Source organism: Tenrec ecaudatus, chromosome 5 (assembly GCF_050624435.1).
Source record: "Tenrec ecaudatus isolate mTenEca1 chromosome 5, mTenEca1.hap1, whole genome shotgun sequence".
Classification (NCBI taxonomy): Eukaryota; Metazoa; Chordata; class Mammalia; order Afrosoricida; family Tenrecidae; genus Tenrec; species Tenrec ecaudatus.
Window position 1 is genome coordinate 7,787,710 of NC_134534.1, and position 18,479 is coordinate 7,806,188.

At 57.0% G+C, this 18,479-nt stretch overlaps 1 protein-coding gene across 1 annotated transcript in view; it reads right to left on the reverse strand.

Annotated features, from left to right (window-relative positions):
- Positions 1–3,849: 3,849 nt before the first annotated feature.
- The window catches only part of TG (thyroglobulin), a 179,896-nt gene continuing 165,266 nt past the window's right edge, over positions 3,850–18,479 (reverse strand). The window contains exons 44-48 of the mRNA XM_075549234.1: positions 15,966–16,147; positions 14,927–15,034; positions 6,985–7,119; positions 5,684–5,874; positions 3,850–4,079 (exon numbers count right to left, since the gene is read on the reverse strand). Coding sequence (XP_075405349.1) covers positions 3,961–4,079; positions 5,684–5,874; positions 6,985–7,119; positions 14,927–15,034; positions 15,966–16,147 — 735 coding nt within the window. The 3' untranslated portion in view covers positions 3,850–3,960. The remainder of the gene's footprint in view (positions 4,080–5,683; positions 5,875–6,984; positions 7,120–14,926; positions 15,035–15,965; positions 16,148–18,479) is intronic.

Consider the following 18,479-nt stretch of genomic DNA (forward strand, 5'->3'; position numbering starts at 1 on the left):
CGAGAACTGTGCGTTTTGGGTGCTGTGGTTAAGGAGTCACCAGGAGCTAAGCAGCGTGCTCTAGCGGGGACAGCTAGCGGAATATAGAGTCTGGGTTTAAATGCCAACCAACCCCTAGCTAGCGAGTTGCTGGCCACCTTTGGAAGTCCTATGTGGAACAGAGTAGAGAGGAGAATTGCTCCATAGGGTTTCTTGGCTGTGCTGTGTATATAGCTATAAGGTGTGCGATGTATGGGTTTGAAACCATGTAAGCCCCGCGTGCGTTCATTCCCAAAGCGCTAGGTGAACTCTGCATGGGTGCGTTATTCACGTGCGTGGGTGCGGTGGGCTGAATGACAGTCACCCTTATCAAAGCAGATCGACAGCCCTTTGTTCTGTGTCGCCACTCAGGGCCCGGCGAATGGGGTCGTTCAAGGAAGTAGCTGAGAGCTAGACGTTTGTGCCACCCAGGGGCCCTGGTGGAGGGGCAGGGGTCAGCTCACAGGCGGCAGTAAGCCCTCGCCGTCTGGACTTATGGGGAAGCCACTAATAGAAATAAGGCGGTGACTAAGAGATGCCCCCTCCACCCTCGCCCCCGCCCCTCTCCAGGGGACAGGGAGGATGGGGCAGCTTCTCATGGACAGGTTTTACTCATTCCAAAACATCACTGTATGAGCCTTACTTCAGAGCGACGTTTGTTTGCTCAAAAGCTTAGGGACCAGGAACAGCTGCAAGGGCAGAGGTTCAAATCCCCCAGCCTCTCCTCAGGACAGAGACGAGGCTATCTGCGTCCACAAAGTTTTACAGCCCCAGAGACCCCATAGGGGGGCAGCTGTGAGTTGGAACGGGCTTGATGGCAGATGCCATCTGCTTAACCAGAAAGAGAAATGAGGCTCCAATCCAAACCCCAGCATAGGCGGACCTCGCGAGAGTTATGCTGAGTAAATGCAGGGCAGGTACTGTGGGCTCGCCCTTCTAGGAAATGTCTGGAACAGGCGAATTCACAGAGACCTAGGCCTGTCTACTCGCCGGCCTTCCCCAGGAGTGCATGGGAGGAGGCTCTCACTCCCACCTCTGCCTGGGAGGGGAGAGCTATGGGAAGAAATGGAACTGTGCCTGCAGGAGCCCCCAGAATCATTCACTGAAACATGGTGGGAATGGGGGGTACCCTGCTTACATGCTTTCCCCACAGGAAATGAGGGGCAGGGGTGTGTGTGCCAGTGGCTTCTCGGGGCATGGGTTGCCCTCCCAGATGACTAGGGGCCCTGAGCAAGTGCTCTGGCTGGTCTGGGCACGTTGTCTGCCTCTCTTCAGCGTCAGGGAGGACCTGGCACAGGGCGCTGTGGGGAGAGGGTTCTAAGGAGGGGGGGTCCTCACCAGGATGCCCTTGAACTTCCCTCTTGAGGTCCTTTGCCTCATCTTCCTGGCCTGCTCGGCTCAGTGGCTTCCCGTGGAGAAGGAAGTTGACTCAGGTGCGTAAGCAGCTGAACTCTGAGTCTGTTCTTGCCTTTCTCAATCCGGTCTCCCTGACCCGGACGGTCACAAGGAGTCTCCCTCCCTGTGGCATGTTTTTGTCACCTCCTGACCTTTGGGTGACTCTGGCCTGAAAGCTGGGTCTGCTTTGACCTTTGTAACCTTTGCAGAGGAAGAGTTCCGGTGAGACCGCCTGACCTAACGCCCCTGTAGGAGGGCCTGCCCCATAGGATGATGGGTGGCAAACCCCATGTGACTTCTCTGGAAGTGTGGGGTGATGAGCTGCTGCGTGGGAGTGGGGTGGAGGGCCCAGAGACCAGCCCTGAGCTGCACTCTCCCACCCTGACCCTCAGCCTCCCCACCTATCAGAAACCCATGTCTCCACCTGCTCAGTGTCTGAGTTTGCTCAACAGACTGAGGACCCTGCCAGTGCCGGGCCGTGATGTCTTCTCCTGGGGCTTCCCAATCTTCACCCGCCTCCTGGGCTGGTTCTTAGTTGTTGTTGGGTGCTGTCAAGTTGATCCCAACCTCATGGGACAGAGGAGACCCACTTCCCCTTGTGGGCTCCTAGGCTGCCTTCTTGACACTTGTTAGAAGCTCCCCTTTCAGCCAGTAGGGGTGGGAGACCAGCACTCCCCTCACATCCACCCAAGGGAGGAGGCATGCCGGACACCCTCAGGAAGTGGCCCAGTGTCCTTGGCAGGGTAGGGACACTGTGAACTCATCAGCGTGGTTGAGACTGGAGTTGGGGACCTCCCGGACCTCTACAGAGTCTTGGTGAGCTTTCTGGGGACCATCTAGCTGGGGAGGAACAGCCACAATTTCCAGCTGGGAGGGGGGTTTGAACCAGACTGACCTGGTTCGAGGCCCCGGTTTTTTGGTGGTCCAAGGTGGCACTTCTGTAGCCACAGAAAGAGGGAGCGCTGCCTGAGGTTGGCTCCAGGATAGGATAGAGTCATCTGAAGCAGGGACTGTGACTAGCTGGTTCTGGCTGCTACAGCAAACTCCCCAGGCCCACAAGACAACACAGCTGTCTTCATAAGGTGCTGGAGGTCCGAATGGACTTGGACCTTAGGCTGAAGCCAGGGATTGGCAGTCCTGCTTTCCTCCGCAGACTCCAAGGGGGCCCATTTCCTTGCCTTCTGTCCGCCTAGAGAAGCGGTTCTCAACCTGTGGGTCACGACCCCTTTCACAGGGGTGGCCCGATTCATAACAGTAGCAAAATGACAGCTATGAAGTAGCAACGAAAATAATTTATGGTTGGGGGGGTCACCACCACACCAGGAATGGTGGCAGCATGAGGAAGGTTGAGAACCATTGGCCTAGAGGCTGCCCATCAGAGCCCTGGCAGCCTGGTGGGGAAGCAGTCAGCTGGTAACGGAAAGGAGGGCCATCAGAACCCAGCAGCGCTTCACAGGACAAAGGCGTGGTCCTCTGCTTCCTTAGAGAAATGCTGCCCGGCAGTTCTGCTCTCTGCAGGGGGCTCCCCGAACACAGAACCCCCTGGAGGCAGAGGGTTAGAGGATTCGGGCTTGTCTTGGCTCCGGGCCTCTCTTTCCTCATGAGAACCCAGCAGTGTCAGCCACCTCTGATTCCTTCTGAAAGTCTCCCCACCGCCAGCACCCACACCACACCCACACACGTCTGTGGCTAACTTCCTCATAGGTTCTGGGCATTCCAATGGAGAGTGTTTTGGGGGGCACTGCTCTGCTGACCACAAAGAGGGAACGGTAGGCAGAAGCCAATGGATGTCTCCCCGACACCTTTCTAAAGGGACCCGCCCAGTCCACGCCACCTGACCTATCATCCAGGAGAGGGGCCTGGCACTCAAAGGTGAAGCAAGAAGGTCTACCTTGAGAAGACCGAGGGCTTCTGGGGTGTGGCCTGGGCCTAGGCACCCAGGGCCTCCTCCCAGGGTAGTCTACCAAGGGTCCCAGGCTGGGAGCCACACGACTAATGGGGTGGCCTTGATAGGTGTGTCCCCAAGAAGAATGGGTGGCAGCAACTGTGGCTTACCTGGGGACACAGGTCAGCCGGTAGGTGGCTATTGCACCCAACCCCTCTCACCGTCATCCAAGTCCCACCTACCTTACTCCTAAAGGGTGCGGGGACCTGTGCCTGCCCCCACCTCCACTCTCACCACCTTAAGTCAGGCCTCTCTGCCTCAGGGGAAATATCACACCAGCCTGAGATGGCTGCTTTCTCTCCCTTATTCTGGAACCGCCCAGAATGAATCCTCACCCGCCTAGTTTCCCTTCTAGAAAGCAGGGGGTGTTTGTTGAAATGAAACAGCAGCCTGGGTTCAGAGCTGAGCGAGATGAAGACATGACTGGTGTTTGTCAAGCATCACCAAGAAGGAACGACTCTGAGCCCCTAATACTTCACTACAGACGGTCACTTTATTGAAACAGAGTGGCTGTTCTAGAGAACAAGGCTCCCACAGTGGGCAGCTGAGCAGCTAGGGCAGGGCTGGCAGGTGGTGGCCTCAGAGAAGGTCCCAGAGGCGGATCACTTGCTGTAGGTCTTGGCGCCTGGTTCTGGGAGGCCTGTGAGGTCATCACTCAGTTCCAGGCCCAAGGGTGATGTTTCCTCTTCACCCTTGGTGGCTTGCTGACCCTCAGCTCCATCTGGAACAGGAGAGAAGGGGGCACCATGGTCCAGCCCTGGAGTAAGAGTTTCCCTTCCTGGTCCCCAGAGACCCCAGACTCTGATGGGCTTGCTCTAGCAATGCCCCAGAGGTACACTTCTGGGGGTGTAAGATAGTTAAAGTTTATTGTGCCAACCTGGCTGATAAACACATGTGGGGTTAATTGAAGGGTGGAGGGATAAATGGCTCAGCGAGCCTTGCCTTTCTAGTTCTCTGGTCTCTTGCTTTCTGATGGTCAGACAAGAGTGCAGCTGCCTTAGCCAGTTCCCTCCTTCAGCTGGCAAGACTCACTTCCTGCAAGACATCCCACATGGACCTACCCTGATGTAGCCCTGGGTGCTGGAGCAGCCATGTGGAGACCCCTGCCAGCGCTGAGATGCTTATATGTTCACATAGTCGGCTTTCCTCCTGCAGTCGGCATCATTGCATGTGTTTTGTGGATTGGTGTCAGACATATATGGGTTAATGTTGGACTTGTGGGCTTGGGCAGCACTGGGTTGGGATGTTTTCGTGATGTGCACACACCCTTTATATAAAACTCTTTCTTATGCATGTGAGTTTCTGTGGATTTGTTTCTCTACAGTACCCAGACTCACACAGGGTGGGAGCACCAGATTCAGCGTGTGGCTACAGGGACATGCTAAGAGGACACAGGGACTTGGGTTCATCACCAGAAAGCCACTTGACCTTGGAGGCCGGAGACAATTGTCAAAGTGCTAAAATGTGGGTTGGACAGGTCATCTTTCAGTCCCATCTTTCAGTCCCACCTGAAGAATGCCTGTCATTCCTCAGCCCCATGAATCACCTCCCTGGAAACCTTCCCTGCCCTCCAGGAAGAGTAGACCCCTTCCCACTGACCTTCAGCACAGTGCCAGGAAAACTGAAGAGCACTTACTGGCTGGGTAGCCGGCTCCACACTCTGCTGGAAGCTTCTAAGGCCATTGTGTTCACACTGTTCACTCTACCTGCCCAGCACCTCCCTATGACTCACTTGTGGCCCTCAGCATCCCTTCCCTGGGAGGCCAGCCAGTGAGCCTCTGGAAGGGGCACACTAGGGGTGCTCTCTGCTGCTCACACCAAGGTAGTCTAGCCTGAGGCACCTCAGAAGAAAGGGCTGGTGGTCCATGTCTGAGAAATCAGCCAGTGGACGCTCAAGGGAGCACAGGTCTTCTCGGACAGGTCTGTTGCCTTGGCTTAGAGTAGACTCAATGGTAGCTGATTTATGGACAAGTCAAGTTCTCTTAACAGGAAGAGGAGGCGATGGCCACCTCTCTCCTGGTTCAAATCCTTCCCAGGGCTTTCTATTCAGCCTTTTAAGACTAAGGGGGTGAGGGGACAGGGGAGGTTCCTCTCAGGCTCGGTGCTTTGATGGTGACTCCCCATTTAATTCTCTTCCCCAAGCCCCTCTTTCTTCCCCCTCCTGTCCTGTCACTGCACAAGAGGCTTCTCATTGACTGTGACCACCCCCCAGACTGTGGGCTCCTTCTAGAGAGGATCTTGGGGTAACTTCAGCAGGCTCATAAAAGCTGGGTCATGGACGAGCCCCCCAAACCACCACACCCGGCACCACTGGGGCTGCTCTACCTGCCGACGCCTTCAGAGAAGGGATGTACTTGGACCAGAAGGAGCAGTCGGCTCGTTTCAGGCCCTGCCCATTGGGGAGCAGGGGGCTGAACTCCTTGTAGTTGTCGCCCCCATCCCGGGGGAGGACGTCAGGCCAGGGTGCAGCAAAGCCAGGCGCTCTCCGGGAGAAGCCGTGCGGGTAGTTGGGGTTCCTGTAAGACCCAGGGGAAGACCATGAGGCAAGCGTGCACCCTCCTTTTCTCACTGGTGTCTGAGGGCCACAGCCGATTCTTCTCCACAAGTGTCCCAGCAGGATGGGGACCTGCCCTCCTTACCGCAGGGGCCAGGCCTGCTCTGCAAACCTGTCCAGGGGCCGGGGCTTCTGCCCATGTCACTGCCGGGCCGCTTCCCGAGGAGGAGGCCCAGCACCTGAGCTCATGACCTCACACTGCCCCCCCCCCCCCAAGGTCCTGGTGTCCATCTCTACACCAGGGCCCTGTTAAGGAGGTCTCTGGTGGCACAAAGGGTTAAGCACTCAGAAAGGTTGGAGGGTCAAGTTCCCCCAGAGACCCCAAATTCAAACTCACTGTCATCAAGTCCCTTCCGACTCACAGGGAGCCTGGAGCCCAGGGTGGAGCTGCCCCTGTGGGTTTCTGACACTGGAACTCTATGGGAGTGAAAGCCTCTACCTTCTCCCACAGTGTGGCTGCGGGTCTCAAACTGCTGAACTTGCAGTTAACAGCCCAACGTGTGACCACTATGCCACAGAGTTACTGAAAGCCCCATAGAGCCACTCTCCGTGGATATACACAGGGGACCCCACGACTTGGAACTGATTTCCCGGCCAATGGATTTGGCGCCGAGCACATTAGCTTAATGGCGGCATGGGCTCGGTGGCAGTGCGTTGGGTTTTGGGGTTGGACATCCAACGCAGTGGCCCCCAACTGGAGGAGGGGCGATTTTCCCAGCAGGGAGCATTCAACGATGTCTGAGTCCTTTTTGGGTTTTACAATTATGAAGGGTTGGGGGTGTGGAGACGTGCTGCTGACATCAGGTGGGTGGAGACCAGAGATGCTGTTAAGGCAATTTAGATGCACAGGCAACCCCAGAACCAAGGACCACCCAGCCCCAATATCCATGGGGCTGAGGCAAAGACACCCTGGAGCAGAATGGCCCAGCGGTAGTGGTGTGACCAGGGCTTCTCCTCCTGGCTTAAGGACCACCAAGGAGGACGGGAGGGGCCAGGCCGGGGACTCATGGCAGGGCCTGCTGACATGGCCTCTGCCCTGCTCACATGCAGGGAGGAGGCTGCAGTCACTCACCCGGATCTGATGAAGTTAGCGAAGAACTGCATGATTTTCAGAGACAGGCTCTGCGCCTCTCGACTAAACTGCCCCTGGTAGGCGGGGTGGAAGGGAAGTCCAAAGGCATACTGCACGTCAGCCAGCAGCCCCGGGCTGCGGAGACAGGTGGGAGGAAGGAGAAAGAGTTAAAGGAATACTAGACCAATGTCCCGCAAGACGGATGGACACCATGGCTGCATCGATGGGCTCCAGTGTCACTCCGGTTGTGAAGATCTCACGGGAGCGGGCGGTGTTTGGGTCTGCTGCACACTGCGTCGAACTGAGTCGGAACTGGTTCCGTGGCACCTAACGACCACCGCCACCACTGACGGGGGGGGGGGGAGAACCCACTGTGCAGCCCATTTCCAGAACATAGGCTGCTCCCTCTGCCAGTGGAACCCCAAGTCGGGTCAGAAGGAATGTCCTGGGGAGCCAGGTATAAAGGCACCTAGGGAAACCTGGGTCCGGGCCCCTCCCCTTTCTGGCAGGTGGTTCTAGAAGTCATTTGACTCCCTGCTTCTGTACCCTCATCTCTGGGGCTGGACGGAGCTGCGAATGGCTAAGCCCGGCATGGGATGGCTGGCATGGGTGCAACTGGAGATGTTTGTACTATGTCACCACCACCACTGCCAGCCCCCGAGTCCTGTCCCCTGTTCCCCCTGCCAAAAAAGTGGCGATGGTGCTGTTCTCAACAGCGTTTTCGGATCCGTGGAGTGAAAGGGGACAGCACCAGAAAGCACCCGTGACCACACTGGGCACACACAGTCCCCTGGCTCGCACGGTGGCGTGGTTGGCAGCCGTTGTTCTTTATACAGTCGCAGCGACGTGGGCTCCATTCTTCTTCATTCTGGTGTAAAGGGTCTTATTTGTAACCGAGGACAATGTGAAAATAAGCTCCCTGAGAGGTTAAACAGTATTGTTTTCTCAAGCCAAACCGGCATACCAGACGTGCCGTCTCGCTGCATGAAACATAGCCTCCCTCCCTGAAGCCCATGGTGGGACCAGCCCCACGCCGGGGGCCCGTGAAGAGCCGAGCTGACCTGTCTCTGTTGGTAGCCTTCTCCCGTGTACCCCTGGGTCAGGATAGAAAGACAGTGAAAAAGAGGGAGACTCGAAGAGTCGGAATCACACAGTGGCTGCAATGATGGGCCCCAACATCACAACTGTGAGGAGGGGTCTACAGAGGGACTGCTGTGTGGGGGCGCAGACGGGCAGTCCCCCACAACAACAGCAAGGGTGGAAAAGGTCTAGAGCAGGTGTGCTGTGCTGGTCTCACACGGTCCACTTCACTGCAGGCACCGGGAGAGAAGCAGCGCCTATAGAAATGCCCGATCGGAGCAAGGGCTTCCAAGGGGGTCTCCTGGGCCAGTTAAATCCAATGCAGGGATTACGGCGACTGACTTTGGGAATTCCAAAGGGGTGATAATACTGCCGACATGGCCAATGTTGAGATTTAAGCATGGTGCGGGGAAGTCATGTGAACAGTTTGGCTCCCACGGGCAGGCCAGATCCCGCCTGCTTCTGTCTGTCTGGGACCCTGAAGAGTCTGCTGGCCTGCTGTGTATGAGGCTCCCCTGCACCTTTGCCCCAGTGGGGCTGGCCTGAGTTAACATAAGCAGTTTCAGGAAGACATCTGGAGGAGAGACAGCCAGCAGGAGCCTGCAAGAGAGGGCTCCGGATTCGAGGCCCAAGCCCTCAGTAGGTCTGGGCAAGGGCTGAGTCTCCGAGTCTCCGGGGTAAGCAGGGTGGGTGCAGAGAGCAACAGGAAGAACCAGGATCAACCAGCTGAAAGGAGAGACATTGGCTGAATAGTCTCAGCATTTGCGTGTCTCACGTGGCTCATGCTTATTGACGTGGCTTCTTTCCCACTGCTGGCATTAATTGCTTGCTGATAAATCAGATACTCAAACCTATGGGCCATATAGACTCATGGTCAGGCTAGAATGATTTAGCTCTGTCTCGTCGTGTGCTGTATTCGGTTGTCTACAGTTGGTACCTTCCGCTCCGATGGCCAGGCCGGGTATGGCTCTGCCCACTGCACCTGAAGAGGCTGGCGTGGGGTCTAAGGACGGTTTGCACCGACCCACTTCCACCCCTGAAGTTCTAAAGGTAATTTTTTTATGGCCATTCTGCTCTTCCTCCTCCTCTGCTCCTCCTGCAGGCCCGACTACCCCTCCCAGCCTCTCTGGTGGCACCTCTGGGTGCTCAGAGGCAGCTTGCACCGAGTCAGTTCCAGCGGAAGGCAGCTGCGTACACCGCAGAAGGAAACACTGCCTGGCACTGACCCCCTCACACCCTCCACTGGGAGCCATAGAGCCCAGTGCCACAGCGCCTGCCTGTTCTCCAGCCCTGCCCCAATTCCATCGAGAGCCGTGCCAGTTTTATTCGCTCCCTTTGGAAGTAGATCGCAAGTCCTTCCCTCCTAGCCCGTCCCAGTCCAGCAGCTCTGCAGAAGCCTGTCAACCATGGCTTGCCAGACACTCATCCGGCATCCCAACCAGGAGTAGTCAGTGCAGGAGCCCCAGCCTTGATCTCTGCTTCGGGGGCCTGGGAACAGCACCCAGGATGTCTGAGGCTGTTGGGCATGACAGCAGAGGGGGTGCCCCACGGAGATGGAGAATGACAGGAGGCCCTGCAGAAGTGATGGTGGGGCCTGGGGTGGGGGTGGCAGGACCTTCCAACAAAGTAACAAGTCACATTTGCATTATGCAGGTCAGGGGCAGAGAGGCTGGTCTGGGGAGGCCTGGCTGGACAGTCCGCCTGGGTGAGTTGATTTGTGAGCCCGTGGGGTCCCGGGGAGTCAGCAAGGAATTGCATGCATAACAAAGAGCTCCATAAAAGGGTTGGCTGCAGTCCCAGAAACGCCCAGCTCCCCACTGGCATGAAGAAACATCCTCCTGCCTCCCGCCCCAAGGGCCCTATTTTGTCACATTTCCCCAACTCCCTCAAGCCCAGCGGACAGAAGGTGTGGTGTATTGCTCTGCTCTGCGGTACGGTCCAAGTTTGCCGCCCACAGGATGAAGTCCTCCAGCACCCACTCCCCCCCCATAAACGTAACAATGGCTTCTCAGGAGCGGACGAGGCCTGGCTCCACACGGGCATGCGTCCTCACCAGCGAGGGGCCCTGTGTTGGCCACGAGCCGGATCTGTGTCTGCGGCATTTGTCATTGTGATGGTTTGCATGATGGAGTCGGAGGAGCAGGTGCAAAGTACTACAGATTGCCCACAGACAGAGCACTCGGGCTCGGAAAAAGGCCAGCCAGAGTGTCCCTGCGAGGCAAGGATGGCGAGACTTCATCTCTTGTACTTTGGACATGTGGTCAAGAGCAACCGGTCCCTGGAGAAGGACATCCTGCTTGCTCAAGGAGAGGGTCAGTGAAAAAGAGGACGGTCCTGGGCAGGATGGTTCGGCACAGTGGCTGCAGCCATGGGTCCAACGGAAGAGCATTCGTGATGGTGATGCAGGATTGGGTGGTGCTTCATTCTGCTGAACGTTGGGTCGCAGTGGGTCCAAACCAACTCCACAGCGCCTAACCATCACCACCACCACCACCACAATATTGCTTTAAGACGCTCATCTAACTGCTGTCCCCAGGAACTGTTGGAAACCCCACAGGCCGTGGTTTACGGTTAGGGTTTTGCAAGACAGCTAAGGAAGAGAACCGTAAAAATATACCAGTCACATGTAGTTCCTACTTACACCTCGGACCTTGCATCAGAAGGGGGAGGAGCGAACATACACGCACGTGCGGCTAATGCCAAAGGAAATGTGAAAGGCCGGTTGTGGTGGTGGGTGGAAGCTGCGGAGTCTATTTCCCGCTGACGTATCATCCCACAGGGGAGCGCACAGCGGCCGGTGGGTTTTCCAGGCTGCAGTCTTTACAGGAAGGGACTGCGGGGGGAGGCTTCACACCGGGCCCCTCACCAGTGGATTCAGAACGCCAACCCTCCCTCCTTTTGTTTCCACGTTGGGCGCCACAGTGTGGAGCCACCAGGCCCCCCTTTTAAGGTGCACACCCGATCTAAGCCATTTCTCTCCAGTTCTCATTTCCTTGGTCTGTCCTGCTGACCTGGCCCTCACACAGGCTAACAGGGTTTCTAGTCTGTTCATGTGTAGGGCACTGGCATTTTAGGGAGCGGTGTCTCTCAGGGTGGCATGGATGGCCAGGCAAACACGCATTCCTGCACCTTCCTTGTGAGGTGCCTAATGAAAACTCCCCACGGTCTCCCGGTCACTCAGGTAGAACACTTGCTCTCTTCCTGCCGCAGTCCGCACGCTCCTAAGGGATCGAAGGGACCCTGCCCGGTGCTCCTCACCCACATCCAGGCTCGTCCTCCCCAGCAGACCCCAGGCAGCCTGGCTTCCCTCCTTATCCTCAGACGTGTCCAGTCTTCGGCATCTCGTGGCATGGCCATCCCTCAGCTGGGGCTGCGCATCCCTCGGTTCCTCACGGGCTCTCACCGCCTCATCCCTTGGTTCTCAGTTCAAATGTCACCATTCCAGAAGGTTCTTCCATAGGCGCCAATGCCAAGACGCCCCCGAGGGTACGCTCCACTCACCACAGCCCCTGGCTTCTCATCCTCAGCACTGACGCCGAGCTCCTTCCACCTGGCCAGGTGCGCATGGTCTAGCTTGGGGCTCTATGTCTAGAAACCCACCGCCGCCATGCCCTGCTATGATGTCACCGTCGGGTGGCTCTCCTCGGCCTCAGGCAACAGAGGCGGACTCCCCAAGAGCAAGGTCTCCACGGGCTTCCGTGGGCTCACTTACAATCTGTAGTCCACAGTTCCTCCTGGCCTTCCTTGTGGCCAATGGATTCATGTCCATGAAACCCAGGTGAAAGGACTCACGGCAGATGAGCAGGTAGGCACAATAAAGCCTTGGCATCCCTTGTTTCCGCCATGCTAACTGGTCCATGTGCCCCTGAGCTCTTGTAGTTAAACATGTGCCTTGGGCCTAGAAGACACTCTGTAAAGATTTACCCGATCAACATGGAAGACGAGATACAGCAGGCAGCCTCACACACTGTGGGGCTGGGGGGCTTGTTTTCAGAAGATGATTTATGCCCATGTTCATGGGGAATAACCTTGTGAGTCACACAGAACGTGGCTAGGCCAGAGGACAAAGTCTGATAATTCAATCCCTTGGAATGCACCGAAATGTCCAGAATACACATACTTTGGGTCTAAAATTCACAGCTTTGTTTCCCGGGCTGAGCGCAGTTACCAAGGAGGACCAGCGCTGCCTTCTGAGCGGCACTGGGAGTTTCCTTCTCAGAGCCCTCTCCCAAAGAGGGAGAGAAAAATCACCTTCACACATCTACCCTGGGCCCAGTTTCATACACAGCACCTTGAATCCGAGCGCCAAGATAGAAGGGGAGAGAAAGGTGTCCAGAGGTCCTCAGCTTGTAGGAAGAAGAGGGGGGATGGGAAGCGAGTTGCTTTCGAGTTAGGAGCTGGGCCCATTCACTCTCTGGAGCGGCTGTGGGTGTTAGGTGGCCTGGAGTGGGCTCCGGCCCATAGCGACCACAGCAGAACGAGGCGCTGCCCGGTCCTGCGCTTCCCTGGCCATTGCTCCTGTGCCTGAGCCCACTGTCGCAGTCTCCGTGTCCACCCGCCTCCTTGAGGGCCTTCCTTTCTTTCGCTGACCCTCCCCTTTGCCAAGCAGGATGCCCTTCTCCAGGAGCTGGTCTCTCCTGGCCACATACCCCTACCCCAAGGGAAAGACGGCCCCTGAATCGTAGGAGGGAGCCCCACTCTGTGCGCCCCCCCCATTCACAGGGAGGTCAAATCCCACCACCAGGAGGAGGGGCTGGCTCCCTGGGATCCTGCGGAAGAAAAGCTTTAGAAGAAGGATCCAGACTCTGGGCATGGTTCAAGCCAGGAGCTCTTCACACCCCCTCACCCCTCCCTCCACTGTGCCCCCCTGTCCCTACAAGAGGCTGGCCTCGGCTTCAGGGTGGGCAGTCCTAGAAGTCAGCTGGGTGGGCAGAGAGCAGCCCGCAATGCTCCACCATCAATTAGCAACCATCTCAGAAGGGCTCGTTGAGCCCGCTCTGTTCACCAGCTGCGACCAGGAGAGCTGGTGAGCGAGCCGACAGATGGCTGGAAACGCCAGCACAGGCAGCTATTTTAAGCGTGCTGGTTGGAGCCAGAAACCAGGGGGAGTGTGAAGGCACTCGGGGAGAGAGGGAGATGTCTTTGGGGCAGATAAGAGAAACTTGCCAACAAGCCAAGAGGGTTCCTTTTGGGTTTCAGGCTCTGATTGGCGTGGTCCCTACAGGGTGGTCGCTGGCTGCTGGGGGTGGGTTCTGACTCACGGACCCTGTGTGTGCAGGGTAGAACTGCTCCGTGGGGTCTGCAAGGCCCAGGCCTTGGGCATCAGATGGCCAGGCCTTTCTCATGAGGCGCTTCCAACACAAAGGCAGTAGCGAGGAAGGCACAGGAGTGGGCAAAGCTTCACTCTGTGGTCGGACCAACCTAACAACAACGTGTGTGTGTGTGTGTGTGTGTGTGTACGGGGGTGGGGAGGGGGAGTTCAAACCACCAAGCTCTCAGCTGGGAGTCAAGTGCTTAACTCTCGGTGCCACCCAGGCCACCCAGCCCTGCCTCTCAGCAGCTCCTGTCTGTCAACAGCCACGTCACTTGGGAGGGAGGGAGGGCCATCCCTGCAGCGCCTGGCTGCTGTGTTCACCCACTGTTTCCTCTCATGTAGCAGAGGCGTGTCCCATTGTTTGTTTGTTTCTTTTCTTTCTTTTTTTTTTTTTTGAGACAGCAAAGTTGAGGTCTAAACAAGCGTCTGGGGGGTGGGGTGGCGTGGCACAGCTGGGCAGTACGAGAATTCTCTCCTTGGGCACAGCCACCACCAGTCTGCCAGGGGAGGCTTGTGTGCTGCCATGATGGGCACAGCACAGAGGGCACACTAAGACAGACAAGGAAGAAAGGACTGGAGATCTGCTTTGGAAAATCATCCAATGTAAACCATAGGTGGACAGCCAGGGGTGGGGCACTCACTGTCAGGAGAAGGACCATGGGTGGGGAGGGATGTCAACAAGGCCCAGGACAATCTGGGTGGATGCTGGTTGTTAAACAGGAAGCCTAACTGTCGAGTCAGCCTTCGGGCTGACAACAGAGGATGGATTTTAAGGAGAAAGGAAAGGCTCCCTCTGAACCACAACGTGGTCTGTCCTCCACCGATCCTGGGCATGGCATGGGACTGGACACTGGGGCCTCGTGCCCGGTGACACACCAAGAACTGGGGGCAACTGAGGGCAGAGCAGCAACCACAGCCGAGGTGCATGCACACTCTGAAGGCACTTGATGAACGCCTTACAGCCTCGGTGCTGGAATCGAGAAAGACGGCAAAGCCGGGAGCAGAACCGGTGCACCGAGCAGGTGTTCTTGGGAGTCGGGCACTTGGGAGGGCCTGCCAAGGGTTATTTGGGGCCAAGCTTCCCGGCGGGCCTCCCTGGCCATGGGTAGCCACAGACCACTGGGTGACTAGGGGTTCTTTCATGTCCACCCAGACCAGATGTCCCATGTCCCCATCCCTTCCTCCCACACGCTTCCTGCCAGAGCCCTGCAGCCTTTCTTCTCCCCAAACCAGGAGGCTGACCAGCTTGAAAGTATAAATAGTTCAAAGAGGGGAAAGAAAGTTCTGGAGTGCAGAGAAGACATGGCTCACAGCTCTGTCCTTGGGGCGAGGAGGCCACACTGCTTGGTCCCCCAAACCCTCGCCTGTGAAGGGGCATGGTCATCCCTGGCCAGCCCGTTCACGTGGATCTGGATGGGTTTACGGATGCCGTATCAACAGAAACACAATCATCTGTGTCGGGAGCCAGGGAAACTGTGGGTGCCGAGTCAGGGACAGCTCATAGGTGGCCTCGTCTGTCGACACCCACTTGGCCACCCAGCCCCTTACCTGCTGTGACCATAGCTTCTGGGCACGTGGTACAGGAAGACATTTCCTCGGGCCTGCCTTGCCCATCGGATGGCCATGTCGATCACGGGGCAGGTGATGAAGTAGTCCCTGGGGGAAGGAGAAAGAGGGGTATCTAATTACCCGCCGCTCTAGGGCTGGGGTGGGAACGTCTGGCCCACGGGACACCTAAGACCCCAGAGTCACCGACACCAGCTAACCTCACATCCTTCATCAAAGAGAAGCCATTCCAGCTATTGTGTTCCCGAAAGACCAAACCAGACTCACTGTCATCAAGCGTTCGTTGACCACAGCGAACCCTAAGGGCAGGGTAGAACTGGTCCTGTGGTCTCCTAAGACTGGAACGTCTTATGGGAATAGAAAAGCTCATCTTTCTCCTGAGGAGTGGGTGGTGGTTTTGAACTGCTGACCTGGTGGTTAGAGCCTCACATGTACACCATCCCATCAGGTCCCTCGCTATTGCTATCACATTAGGGGTGAGCTAATGAAATGTTTGACCTGCATGGCCTGTGAATGATGCTGTAAGTATCCAAACGGCCCGTGGCACAGAGAAAAGGTTCCACACGCCTGGTATAGATGCAGCAGTGTCAGCTAAGGACACCACCCACCAGGCCCTCGGCACAGGCTCTCCCAGAACCCCCTCTGCCTTGCCCAAAGCGGCTCTCTCATGTCTCCACCACCTCTGCTGGCCAGATAGGCATCGGCCGGCCGGGTTGAGTGGTCTTTCTCCATGCTGGAGTAGGGCTGGCTGGGATGAACGCTCTCCTTGGGGCTGCCCCTGGGGAGCACTGAAACAGCACTGTGGGGCTCAGGCACCCTTAGCCCTTTGGGAGTCCCCACCTGAGCCTGTGGGGCAGTGGGCTGAGACCCGGGGCAAGAAGAGGGCGAGGGTCCTTGTTCACGCTGTCCAGTCCCAGGGTGGCCATGAGCCTGTGCCCTCCACCCCACCCCGATGATCGGCACCCTGGGTAGCAGGAAAGGAGAATGGCGGGGACACTGTCCGGGTGCGTGGCAGGCTCACCGGGTGGCGTTCTCCAGCGCCCGGGAGAAGGCAGCATACTGGTCCTCCGTGTGCTCCAGAGAGTAGTACCAGGAGGCCGCGGCCTGCACCCCGGCGTCCGCAGCCTCACCGCCCAGGGCGTTCTGCAGCGCCCGGTAGAAGGCAGTTTTACTGCTGCCCCGGCCTTGACTCTCCTCAAATTGCTGAAATAGAGACAGACATGTGGAGTCCCCAGTGAAGCCCGTGGGGTGTTTTCTTTCGGGGAGGCCATGGCCTTGTTCTTAGGACTGTGCTGGGGCCGGCTGACCTCCCGGGTCTGAATTTCAGCACCACCTTGTTCTGCTTGTCCCTCCCGGCTTTAGCTCTCCCATCCATCCATGGGGACTTTCTGCAGAACCCCCAAACCCCAAGCCCCTATCAGCAAGTCAGCCCCGACTGGTGTTTCCCAGTCTTTTTGGGAGCAGACTGTGCCTCATCCTGCTCTGAAGGAGTGACTGGTGGGTTTGACCCTCCAACCTTCTGGAGAGCGGCCCCGTTCTTACCTGGCAGGGCTCCTGCCTTCTGCAGAAGGCTGCCAAAAGCCAGCCCCCAGGCTCTTACTCCTGCTCCGAGCACCCATGTGAGTCACTGCAGACCTTTCTCCCAAGGCACCTCTGGGTGAGCAGTCAGTGCATCACAGGCCCCCCACCAGGGACTCCATTGGGCTATTGTAAGCACCCCAACAAGTCCGATGCATGGGAACAACTCAAAGGGGTGGACAGCACTTAACAACATCAACATCTGCCTGTCATTGAGTCCGTGCGGCCCATGGCGACCCTGTAGGGCAGAGTAGACTGCCCCTGTGATTTCTGACAAGGCCACTCTAGCTCTTTAGATGAGTAGAAAGCCCAGTCTTTCTCCCCGACCCCGCCACCAGAGCTGCTGGTGGTTTTGAACTGCTAACCTTGCAACCAGCAGCCCAATTCTCCACCGCCATGTCCCCAAGGCTCCTGACACCCAAGTTCTCAACAAGTGCCGGCCGTCACTACACTTTGATACACTGTAGTCCCATACCTCCTTGTCACTTGCTCTACCTGGACGATGGTACCGGCTGGATCATGGGCGACTGGGGTCTGGTTTTGCAGGAGAGCTATGTTCAGCTTCATTCTCTGACCCAACCGTTCAACTTGTGACTGATTGCATGCTCCTCTATACTGATTCAGCCCCTCATTCAGGCCTGGGGGACAACGGTGGCATGCTGGGCAAGCGCCCAGCTCTACGGGCTCCCATTCATGTGGGCTCAGCTGGGAGTGAGCATATTCATGGGGGCAGACGCCATGAGGGCAAGAGGGCTAGAATGCTCTTTGAAGTTGGATGGTCAGCCGAGGCATGTAGCTGTAGCAGCAACCACCCACTCCCTCCCTTCCCCCAGTCCTGCAGCCTGCTTAGGGGGTTGGCAGATCATGACCCTGCCCCAGGACTCAGCTTCCTTCTCTCTGAAGATGGGGGCTGCCAGAGTAAGGAGACAACTGACCCAGAGCAGGAGGCTGGTGCCCTCGGGCCTGTGCAGTCCCGCTGTGGGTGACAGATTTCTAGAATCACATATCAATGGGGACATGTGCTTATCTGTGCAGCCTGGCAAGCCTCGCTCTGTCTCTCACTGTGTCCATGCATGCAGGGTCAGGGAGCAGATGTCAGTGAGTGACCCCGCTTGGGGAGGTGACTTACATGGCTTCCAGCCGCTCCTGGTGGTGACTCTCAGCCTGGCCTAAGGAGAGGAGACTAGCCAGGGCTGGGGGATAACTCATCAAAGATAGGTCACAGCTTGGGGGCGGAGTCTGGAGTGATTTCTCAGAGAGAAGACAGTACCGTATTAATACCCATTGTCCCATTGTATCAGAATGGGGGAAGACAGCGGACTCCCACCCATCCTCAAACTATAGCCCGCGGGCCACATGCGGCCCGCCAAGGACATTTATCCAGCCTGCTGGGTGTTTTTGCCCCGTTCGCTCTTTTTATTTCAAAATAAGATATGTGCAGTGTGCATAGGAATTTGTTCATAGTTTGGTTTTTTTAACTATAGTCCAGCCCTCCAACCTGAGGGACAGTGAACTGGCCCCCTGTTTAAAAAGTTTGAGGACCCCTGGTCTAACCAGTGACTTGCCAATATTTTTAACTGCAGTGTGTGAAAAAAGACCTTGCTGATATAATATAGGCATGGGCATAGACACATACACACACCACACCCAGCCCCCCGTGGAACAGAGGCACGTCGTTGTGTGGGGTTGAGACTGACCCCTGTGCTTGCAGGTGGCAGACGTCAGGCCCTCTCCCCCAGCTCTACTTAGCCCTGACGAGGACCTCTTGTTAGGGTGATAGGCACAGGGACCTCGGCCAGGTGGAGCAAGTACAGTCTGCCTGCTGGCTGCTTGGTGCGTGGATGAGATGAGCACTGGGTGTGGGTCAAGAATCGGAGATCACGCCCTCACTGCCAGCCCCCTTTTTTTAGGGGGGCACCTTAGAAAAGAGAGCGCTCTCCTTTCCAAGCCCTTCACC